At 36.4% G+C, this 12,557-nt stretch overlaps 1 protein-coding gene across 3 annotated transcripts in view; it reads right to left on the reverse strand.

Moving 5' to 3' along the window:
- The window catches only part of lmo7a (LIM domain 7a), a 54,238-nt gene that overhangs the window by 28,993 nt on the left and 12,688 nt on the right, over positions 1 to 12,557 (reverse strand). For all 3 annotated transcript variants that reach the window (XM_067443673.1, XM_067443674.1, XM_067443675.1), the window contains exon 4: positions 10,482 to 10,588. In XM_067443673.1, coding sequence (XP_067299774.1) covers positions 10,482 to 10,588 — 107 coding nt within the window. The remainder of the gene's footprint in view (positions 1 to 10,481; positions 10,589 to 12,557) is intronic.

Below are 12,557 nucleotides of genomic sequence, written 5' to 3' on the forward strand. Positions count from 1 at the left end.
TGAGCTAGAAGGTGAGAGCACAATTCCATCAGGCAGGCTCCCAGCAGTTCTATACAAAAGGATACACACCGGATACAAACACGGCGGCATAGGGATGGCTGACATCAGTTATAAAGACCTGATAAACAACAGGTAAACAGTCCTAAACAACACTAAAGCTCCACTCTAAACAGACAATATATTAAGACAAAAGAAAAATTAAGCAGTAGTACTGTTTATGCTCTACTTGTATGTCTTCTAGTCCTTGACTGGTTATTTATGTCACCTAAGGTTAAGACCAAATAGGATCACTATAAAAATTCCACATTTATCAATGGCATTTTGAACTTAAGATTCCTGTCATCCTTTTGTTGTGTCTACTGCATTCCTTTCTGATGTGTGTGTGTGTGTATGTATATATTATATATATATATATATATATATATATATATAATGATCCATTAGTAATCTGAACTGGATAAACATGTATACAATATAATAAAATAGTTTATTGATATATGATATGACATATGGAATTAGTATGTATATATGCATGGAACTACAACAACATCAATAAATAATCATCATTATAACTATTATAATATATTACTTGCAAAAATAGATGCACCGCTTTTAAATGGATGTATATGGAGAAACTGTTGCTTACAGTACTAACAATACACTTTCAGAGTGAATATGAATACATTTTTAGCCATGATGCAAGATTTATGACATTAGCTATAGAGTTCAACAGCTGAGAGGTTGAAGAGTGATTAGGCTAGTCAGCGACCAGTGTCTTTAAGCTGGTGAACCTGTATGACATGTTCAACTAGCTAAATAAAGGCGGTCCCTGCTCACGATAACAACTATTTATTGCTCCAATAAAAGTCGTAAGAGGAAAAATGTCTGCCATCATGAACAAAGTCCACATTTATAAAGCTGCGTGAAAAAGAAGAAGAAGAACATTCTCATGCTTGTTACCTAATGATAATTTATGAACCCTGAAAAAAACGAAAGGACTCTTTGTTGGGGTGAGAAGAGATGAAAGGAATGTATTTTATGTTGGGTACCTCAAGGGTGTGTAGGGTACCTCAAGGGTGTATTCTGGTTTCATGTGATAAGCTGTTCACTCACATGAATATGAGGCATTTATTTATCAGCAAATCCTTTTTGGAAAAAATATATCGAGATATTATCTGTATAATCTACTGATCTTGCAAAGGAAGGCCAAATCAGCAAAATCAACATTTATGAACTAATCTGATTAAAGAGAAAGTTCATCTAAAAATTTGTTTAAAAAAAAGAAGAAAAAAAAGTTGCTTACTGGCCCTATTTTCCTGGCAAGGAACTTAAACTTTCAAACAACCAAATGGACACAAACACACTATAAAATAATACAATCATAAAAGTACTCAGTAACATAGATTTAGGTGTTGTTCCTCACAAAAAGCAATATTATGTCTTGCAAGAGTAGAAACACCCTTTTTAAATACTTTTTTTGGTGTTTTTTTTCAATCATTTTGGAGCTTGTCCTCATTCATTATATTAAAAACAGAAGCCCAGTATATTTTACTGTTCCATATGAGTAATAAACATTGATGGGATTATCATTTTACTATTCCTTTTTTAATGATCCATTTAAATTATTAACATTTGGTTATGTAGAAAAAGAATTGCATTTATTTAACTGCCGCTCTTGCTACTCTTAACTCTTCATTCCTTTAGTTAGAGAACTGTGGAACATTCCAATTACAACAGCAAATTTTTTTCTACTCAAAACACTGTCAGATATAATCAGAGCACAAATGCTTTTCAATTGGGGTCTCCATTCACACAACAGGCTTTAAATGTGTCTAAACATGTACAAGACTGCGTTAAATTGCTTATAAATCACCCCTCTGTTCCCAAGGCAAAAAAAGTAAAAAGTTTACGCTAATGACCATTGGCTAGAATATAATGTTTGCACTGTTACATTTTCACAAAAGGCGACATCAGCCTGCTGCATTTTTAAATATTCATGTGTAATAAACGTCGAAACTAAGACACATTCCCAAAAAAACTGTATTCTGACCGTTTTAGATACTGAAGATACTGCCTGAGCAGGGTAAAGTCATAAACAAGTACTGTATCAGTCCGTGGGAAAGTCACAATGACAAATAGGATGTGTCTCTCTCTCTAGAAACCAAACCATTTCTGTATGTGATTATGTGTTAGAACATTTCAAAGTAAAACATAATGGAAGTTTCTAAATGGCACTGTGCTGTCATCCTCCAAACAATGTCCAAACCACAGCACTCACAAAGACGTTGTGAGTGAAAAAGTAGGATAGTTCATAATAGAGATAGAATATCGCCTACAAATAATGTAAAACACTTACACACAGGCTATTACATAATAGTCACGGGCCTATTTCTGGAACATTCAAGCTGTACATCTGTCCTAAATTTCGAAATAATTTGAGTCCATAAAAGACCTGCCAATCCCTTTTGGGCAATGCAATAAAATGACACCGTGACAATGGATGGGCAGGTTCATGACACATCAACACCCCTCATTTATAAAGTGGGTGTGTGTGCATAGCTGGGATATTAAAACCTCACAGCCCAGTTCAGTAACATTCAGCAGGTAAAGAAAGTTCCTGGTTTTATGAGTGAATTCCATTAATTAGTCATGCCAACTGGCATCGAACATTCTTTGTGTTTTAACTTAGAGCTGTGATACAACAAATACATTTCAATAGACACATTTATTTAATGTCCCAAAATGTACTGCTTGTTACAGTACATTCTTATCTGACTTATTCACCAGTTATAATCCACAAGTAAACACTGTAAGGAATCATTTTCCCTATAGTCTGATGAGCGAGTGTTGCACAAATGCAGCTCTTATTTGTCTGCTTATGGCATGGACAATTGAGCAGTTCACAATGTACGAGCGTTGCAGTCATAGAGACCACTGATGCCATCCAGTGCCATGCACCATTGAGTGAATGACATATTCATTCTCCCACAGAAATTATAATGAAACCATTCTATTACAATTCACAACACTGCAGATCTAAAAATACCTTTTACTATTTAAACATAAACAGTTATGTTGTCACCAATAGTACTTTTTACTGACCTAAACAGACTTACACAATTGTTCAAAAGTTCAGGGTTGATGAGCACAAATTAAGATATTTTTTTATGAAATCCAAGGTTTCTGACCCCACATAGAATGCAACGTTATTACCATTTTAAAGGCCCAGAAAGGTAGTAAAGACAAGAATACTTTTTGTGTGCAAAATAATAATAATATTTAGTAAACACAATGCCATGCTCCAAGGTTCCAGATCAGAACACTGGCTCTTGTGAACAGCGTCGGCCATAGTGAGCCGGTGATGTAGAACCTGAAAAAGCTGCTCTGTGTTTACTACTTAAGAAACATAGGAGACTGACAAGGAAGAGAAGGAATTGTTGCACACAAAAAATATTCTTGTCGCTTCATAACATTAGGATTAAACCAGTGTAGTCATGTAGAGCATTTTTTGACAATGTTTTTACTACCTTTCTGGGTTTTGAAATGACTTAATATTTCAATTTGGTAATAACTTTGCAGTCTATCGGGGGTCAGAAAGCTTTTGGATTTCATCATAAATATCTTAATTTATGCTCTGAAGATGAACAAAGGTCTTGGGGTTTGGAACGACATGAGGGTGAGTGATTAATGACAGAATTTTCACTTTTGGGTGAACGAACCCTTTAATATGAACAATATTATTACTGCACCACTCTACCACACTGTATTACAGAAAATAATTAAAAACACTGTCACAGATACAGAATGATGTAAAGAGCATTTTGATCACATTTCTTTTATGATTCATTTGGCTCTCATATTTTGGGACAATGTATGGCTCCTCTTGAAGTCCATACCAATCAATGATTGTCCATAATTATTTCTACTGTTTGAAATTAAAAAGTGAGAGGTTTTCAAGACTCTTAATAAGTTGAAATGTTGACAACTCTATAAACTACTGGAATGCAGGAAGAGATAAAATTCTTTATCATTAACATTTTGTAATCGTTAGTAACACTGCATTATGTTGACTGGACGAGGCAATAATAAAACGCAGAGACAAAGTTCACACATCTACCTAGATTTCACCATCTACAATGACAAGAAATGAAACCCTCTAAGCTATGAATCACCGCTAGTCATAGTTTTCATCTACCAACAAATGTCCATTCCAATTTTCAATCCGGTAAATATCTTTTTATGATGAAGATGGATAGCGATCTGTCTGATATATCCCACATTTACTCAGCACTAATAAGCACTAATCTACTACCAGTACCTGGACAAAACTGTAGTCATTTAAATCTCAATTATGTTATCTTCATTATTTTATTTTAGCTAGTTGCCAGGGCAGCGTTTCTCATTTTAATTTAGTTTAACTTAATAAACTAAATTTACTCAAACTGAAATAAGAAATAATACTGGTATTGGTATCAGGCCCGACACTGTGCTCGTGTCACAAACTCATTCAAATCATCTGATACCGAAAACCAATACCACACATTGCGTGTATAGTGTTTGTGTACAGAAAAAGAAACACAGACAAAACAAACAGGGACATGGAGATGTCTATAACTGTATCTAACTTAAAATAAAGAATAATAATTAAGCTTTAATTTAATATTTATGTATAGCTGCAGTGATATACTAGCCTGGATGCAAGCCGAACTTAGCCCCGCCCACATATTTTTGAGGTCGGGCAGTTCGGTCTGGCCTTGCTCCATAGAAGAGTAATTATCCCCGAACAGAAACAGTTCGGACCAATGAAATCATCAGGGCGGGCTTTAGACGATGACGGACAGATGATCAACAGTAACGTAATCATGCACGTCATCAAAGGGGCTTGGATTATATTTGTTCGAATCCTAAACGGAGAGCTTGTTTGTATATGCATTCACATTCACAATTTCTCTCAGAAATGATGATCATGTTGGGTAAGTACTCTGTGTATCATTAAATTCTTTTATTTTTTTACAACACCGGCAAAGATCGTGTATTCCAGCCTGATTACAGCGCGCGTGCAGACGGGGTTGCCAAGTTTTTACAACAAAACCCGCCAACTACTAGCCCTAAACAATAGATTCTCAGGGGGTTCTCCGGGGGGAAAATGGCATTGTGGGGGATAAAATATGTGTTATTTTGGCAAGGTTGCCTGCTAAAATTCGCACTCATGGGTCTATATATCACATAATAGTCGCTTCAACCCGCGGACATAAAAAAACGCGGACTTGGCAACACAGTGCAGTTGAACTCTATTGACATTTGACAATGCGTCGCTTCGTTGCTCTGATTGGTTGTAGGTCTATCCAATTGATGTCTTTCCTGGTTCGGTTGAAACACGCCCCATAATCACAGCCCAATGGAGCAGTTTCAGATTCATATTGTGAATAGAATTGAGTATGACCACATCAGGCTAGTGATATACAGAACCATATACAAAATACAATATACAAATTACAAGCAATAGAATGAATAGTTAACAGAACAGAGAAGTAACAGAAGCTTGTACAATACATTAAATAAATCTAGATAAATAAATTAAGCCAACTAATAAATTATTGGACCCACTTTATATTAGTTTGCCTTAACTACTATGTACTAACATTTTAATTAATAATTTGATACAATGCACTTATTGTGTACACACGTTTTTACATTGAACTTACATTTGGAAAAAAAATGCCTGCATGTAATTACGTCTGTAATTAATTTCTGTAGTTACATTTGTAATTACAGAGTTGGCACTTCCCTTACACCTAACCCTACGCTTAAACTTACCCACACCACCACACCTGTCCCTAACTCTACCCGTATCCCACCTCAATATCAGCAAAGGTGTTTTGCAATAGAATTTGAACACAGGAAGTACATTGTACTTATTTTTTGATGTAAGTACATAGTACTTAAGGCAACCTAATATAAAGTGGGGCCATATATATATATATATATATATATATATATATATATATATATATATATATATATATATATATATATGATACACACACACACACACACAGTATACAAACTATAATTAATGAATTATTATTTATTTATTTTTATATATATATAACTATAATTAATGAATTATTATTTATTTATTTTTATATATATATATATATATATATATATATATATAATAATTCATTAATTATAGTTTGTATACTGTGTGTGTGTGTGTGTGTGTGTATCATATATATATAAAATTACAAATGCAACGAAAACATAAGTATCGGTACTTTGTATCAGTGAATACCAAAACTGCAAGTATACTCATTCTGGAAAAAGTGGTATCACTGTATCCCTAATAAACGTATTATTAAAATTGTTTTATTAATTATTAATAAAAAACTAATAACAGTATCTCAATGATATTTCAATAAGATTGGAACGAAATTAATGGATGTTAAAGGTGCACTATGTAGTATTTTTGCAGTAAAATATCCAAAAACCACTAGGCAAGTGTTATCTATTTTGTGAGTTTTACAATATCCCAAATTTTTCCGACCATTTGTAAATTGTGAGTCTGAGGGAGTTGCCTGTCAATTACATATCTGCATTATCCTCAGATTTATTTGTCAGAAACACTTTGCTCTTCCTGCAGTGTTAACAAGTGTCACAACAGCCGCCGAGTGACATCATTACATCATTTTCAACACACTCTATTATGTATCTAATATGATACATATAGTTACCTATACTCCTGCGTTACCTCATACTCATGACCCGGAAAAGCGGAAATAGCACCAGCAACTGTGTCCCTTCATAATAAAAGTCCCGCTGCTTGCGAACCATATGTTTGCGTAACAATCGCTCCAACCGTCTTGCTCAGCTCCACAGCACTCTGTCCTGCTCTGCTTCATACTAAAGTTATGTTAATAATCACATTCATGAACTTGACTTCTGCCCGATTCCTAGCCTGATTCTTTTCCACCAGCTGTAAAGTGAAGACCACATGTCCCAAGATTCTAAGCTCAAACCTGGCGTCATCAAACTATGCCTTTGTTCTGAATAGGCGGCCTTTAGTGGACGGAAAAATTACATAGTGTAGCTTCAACATTTAAAAAAAAAATATATATATTAAAATGATTACTACAAACGGAAAAAGATAGATAGATGTGTGTGTGTGTGTGTGTGTGTTTGTGTGTGTGTGTGTGTGCCCTTGTTTATATTACATTGTGGGGACCAAATGTCCCCATAAGGATAGTAAAACCTAAGATCACCTACATTGTGGGGACCAGCCAGCGGTCCCCACTTTTCAAAAGGCTTATAAATCATTCAGGATGAGTTTTTTTAAGAATGTAAAAATGCAGAATGTTTCCTCAGATGGGTTGGTTTAGGGGCAGTTTAGGGAGATAGAATGTACAGTTTGTACGGTATAAAAACCATTACGTATGGAGAGTCCCCACAAAGATAGTGAACCAGACGTGTGTGTGTGTGTGTGTGTGTGTGTGTGTGTGTGTGTGTAAGTAAGTAAAAGTTAAGTAATGTTGATTGTGTTTTATCAGGCCATGAAACGTAGCAGCTGTCATGCTGGAAGAGGCTGCCTGTGTGACAGATGACCTGGAGTTGTTTCCCTCTCTGAGACACTTGCTTTTCATGGACTGATGAGTAATAATGAATGTAGGTCCTGGTTATCTCAAGCCTACCGGCAATAGGCTGCAATATCTGCTCACGTTGCCTTCTGTGTGACTGAGAACAGTTGCCATCAAACTCCACAAGGGCTATAAACCTCAGATCAGTATGAGAGATCTGAAAATTTTAATGTGGCGTGCAAACTCTGCCCTTACACTGCAAATGGTTTACTGCCATGCATCGTTTACTGCTTGTATGTATTGCTTCAGAACACAAAAACTGTATAGTATTTGCCAAAATAATTTGGCAAGGGTCGGGTGTAAAAAAACCTTTAAAAATAAGCCCTACCGTATATTTGTGTTAAACAGTGCTGATTGGCTGTAGTCTAGTTCTTAGCCAGCTTACAGTTGGTATATGCAAATTACGTGGTCTACACAATCCCGGAACAGAAAATACACGCCAAAATGGTAGCATATTTGTTGTGTTCTTGATGTAAACACAAACATGTGTCTGAAGTATGTAAAGTTACACTAGGAGAACGATCGAGAAAACAAGCTAAAAAAAGAAACAGTCAGGAATCATATCACTGCTGCACTTCATCTAGTGTCAAAAAGTGACCTTTCAATTCTAAAATTAGGAACCCTGGAACTCTTCCGGCAAATGCCTGACAGTGGACACAGATAAACCCTCACTCCATGCTCACAGACACACACCCTCAGACATATACAAGTGGCGTAAGTGATTATAATTATAGCCTATAGGGACTGGATGAGTCCTGTTTAATCAGAGCCTCTGTACTGTTTCCATGGCAGTGAGGGTGTGGCATGGTAACCGTCATGCAGCAAGGCTTGCTTTGTTTAATCTCGGCCCACAGGTTAGTGTTTGACAGCACTGTCACTTCTACTGAGGTAACAATGACAGGACAAGCAGAAACATAAAGCCCTCCCTTGCCCTTTTCAAAGCACTCTTATCAATATGGGCAGGTTGATTTCACATATTTGAATCATTACTCATTTTTATGTGACGTGATACAGCTATGATATGTCACAATGCTCCAAAACACACAAATATTTTGTTCTGGCTGGACTAGTTCAAACCAGAGCTTAACACACCTAGTCAAATGAGTGAAATGAAAGCCATTCACAAATAGGATCAACTATCAGAAAACACAGGAACAGAACAAAAGTGGTTTGCAGAAAGTCCACTAAATGATTAGGTCCGCCACAAATTGTATGCATTATTTTGTTCCAAACTCATAAATATGAGTTGTTTAAACACATGAAGAATATCAAAAATGAGAACTGATGCTGCCTAGCTCCAAAACGACAAAAAGGCACCATTAAGCTATGATTAATGTGGTTTTTATGACGTATGCTCTATATGTCATAAGTTCTAAGAGGTCATATGATTTGTGTGTGGAATAGACCAACTTTAAGCCATTATGCACTGAAAATCTTGACATTCACCCTAATTCTCCTTGGCAAGTTCATGAGAATTTAAGAGCGCTTATGAGAGTAGTAGTAATTCAGTGAATCTGATTAAAGTGATCATCTGAATGATTTATTTGCAAACTGAACTGATCCAAATCAAGTTCAAATCACTACTCAATGATCTGGTTAGCAATCCACTGACAGCAAATATTGTCAATAATTAATCAATCTTTTTAATTACAGATATTGAATGACTTCAGAAGACTTGGAAAATAGCACAGACGTTAAACAAACTATTTTAATTATACATTTATGGCGCTTTTGTTTAGTTGTTTTAAGCTTGACAGCTTCAGTCCCCATTACAACTTCATTGTAACAACTTTGCAACTTCATGGCAAAAAAACAACCAGTAGCTACATTTATCAAAATTTCTCCTTTTGTGCTTCATAGATGTCAAAGTCAAGTTTGGAATGACATGAGGGTAGGTAAAAGATGACAGAATAATTATTTTTCTGCAAACTGTTGCAATTAAGTATGGTATGTTCTAGTTCATCTAAGTGACTTAGAAAACATAATAGCCTAGTAGTGTTTTGGTTCACAAATATGTGAAACGTGAGTAAAAAGTGATTTTGCAGTGATGAACATGTTAGAGCTGGACTGACAGATCTCACAACGTCACTGCCTCCCAAAGACACACCTGTGAGAATACTGAACAGGTTGATCAACATGCCATGTTTTTCCACCCTGGTCACAGTTAAGGGCTTATCCGAAACACTGAAACTACAACAATATAGCATGATTACAGCATGCGCAGGACATAAACACCTGCAAGTGGCAAATTCACCAACAGCGCAAACAGAAAGTCTTTAATCTCTCTTCATCTCCAATTTACACATACACAGATAAATGTCAGCTTGTGTTTCAGTGATAGTGAGAGTTTATGCTTTACTCATGAGGGTGGCTCTGCTATTTTTTAAGATCAGATTATAGTTTCATTGCAACTCACCTCTGCCCTTCTTCATTTATCGGCTCTTGTCTACAAAACGGGCAAAGCTAATTCATGATTTTAATTTAATATTCATATGTATTTTCACAAACAAAACAAGTTCATACAAGTCAGGCATGATTGCAAGATAAATGTTATTATGCTATTGTAAACAATCACGACATCCCATAAATCTTTTAAAAATAGCCATTCACATTGAGTTTCATACTAGCACAGCTGAATGTAAATCACTGGCTCAGTAATACAAGCCTGTTTTACAAAAATATGTGGATATGAGACCAGAAGACAATAAGATCTGCCAAAATCACCATCCAGTGAGCCATAAACAGTGGTTGGACATATTCTGCTACAGCTAAACCACAGCTATTTTCACATTGGCGGAAGGTCAAGCATATTACCGAACATTGTAAGTTGAGAAAACCAAAACTTACTTGACAGTCACACGTGTGGATAAGTCTTGCAGGTCTCCTGGATGGAAAAGTTGGGCCTCTTTTAGTCCAAGCTTTGCACAGGCTTTTAGAAAGAGGTTGATGTTGTCCTGTCGAAAGAGAGAGAAAATGTGTCCACCTTGTGAGTTAGACAGCACTCACACAGGAGTTCTTTGGCACACAGAGTCCAGAAATCATTGCATCCAAAGTTCAGTCCAGTGAGCTAAAGCAGTGGGAGGAGACGAAAGAGGGCAGGTGGCAAATAAATAAAAAATGACACCACAAGAGCAAAGAATAAAGGCAGGAGATCACTGATTGACTCGTGACTGTACCTGTGAGAGCAGGAGTTTGGCCTCTGGGCGGTGCAAAAGCACGACAGACTGTCAAAGCCACTAGTCCCCTCCCCCGTGCATGTACGGCAGTCACACAAACGCACTCTCTTTTCACTCGCTCTAGACTAACCCAGACACATACCTACATGTGCACTAACATATAAACTCAAGCATACTCTCCCTTTTCACACCCAGAAACTGCCACACACATCTTGCTGCAGAATATTTGAGGAATCTTCAGGGCGGTGGATTATTTTGGAGACGGGGTTGCCATGAAACACAGGTGACTGACACGACAAAGTATTTCCCCCCAAGCAACTGTTAAAATTGCATGGTGGGTGGGTAAGGAAATGCTTTTAATATTAAGGAAACTCGAGATTGTATGTGTTCATTCACATACACATCCGGTATGTTGATGTATCTAGACTATATTGGCACTGAAGTCGTGTTATGACATTATTTCAATTAGACTTGATCAACCATCTGGATGATAGTTCAGAGCGTGTAGCCCACCCTTTCCTGCTTTCCCGCTAACTCTGAAATAATCACAGGGTGCTTTGGCCTATATTTAAACAGCAAACATGCTTATTAGCAGATGGCAATGAGGAGCTGCAATTCTGAATCACCTCCTCGCTGTTGTTAAATCCTTTCCCGAGGTCAAAGGTCTCACCCTGACCCTGTGTGTGAGAGTCAAAGTGTCTGTTGAAGTACGTTTCATCTGTGTTTGAAGGTGACAAATGAGATAGACTACACAGGAGATGGATGTCAACAGCAAGGTGTCTCTTCTTGTTCTGTTCCTCGACCAAATTCTCATACTTCAACAGCTGGATCAGTGTCCTTAACCTTTAACCTAGACTTATGCAACATATCTGAGATATGAAAATGTCCAGCTAGTCACCCGTTTACCTGAATAACTGACTGCTAAATGTCTTGAAGCAGGTGGTGTGAATCAAACAGACTATTACATGTTTAACCTTTACTTGGAATTTTAAATGACCTATTACTAATACAAAAACAGGACATTAAAGCATTAATATATTGTAATAATTTTTGCACAGATAGCTTTGGGACAGTGGCAATCATTGGCTAGAGTTTGTCAAAGACCTCTACCAATCCCAACTATATGTGACACTAGAACCATAACTTGTGTTCTTAAACAAGGCAAACAGCATGACAATTGGATGTTTCTGTAAACAGCTTGCTGTACATCAATTTGAGTTAAAAGGGTCTGCTTACAGTACTGAACACTAACATGTGACTAATTACTGTATGTACAGTAAAACATGTATGTGATAATTAATTTAGCAAATAAATATCATCTGAACATTGCATAGGTGAACCTCTGTAGGTCAAACCAGCTGCGTCGTAAAAAATCCCTTTAATATATTCATTTTCTATCATTTCAGAATTCACTTAAGAACCAAATCATGCATACACAATGATGCAGAAAGAATCTCTTACTTTAGAATCAGTGTGCATACACTAATACTGTCAGAAATACTCAGAAGTCTTCTGGAAAAAGCTATCAAGCCTTCCACTGCTGGTTGTTGGTTTGTTGCACAGGCATTACTGGTGATATGTATATAATCTGGTATGCTAATGTTAAATTCTTGTGATAAACCGGGTCAGCATATAGTTCTCATATGAACCATGTTGTTTTCAGTAAACCATTACAGTGAAAAGGCAATAATGAGCCATTTCATTGTAACATTACAATTTAACACTGAGACATTATGGGTTTAATTAA

This window comes from Pseudorasbora parva, chromosome 5, assembly GCF_024679245.1.
Source record: "Pseudorasbora parva isolate DD20220531a chromosome 5, ASM2467924v1, whole genome shotgun sequence".
NCBI classification, from domain to species: domain Eukaryota; kingdom Metazoa; phylum Chordata; class Actinopteri; order Cypriniformes; family Gobionidae; genus Pseudorasbora; species Pseudorasbora parva.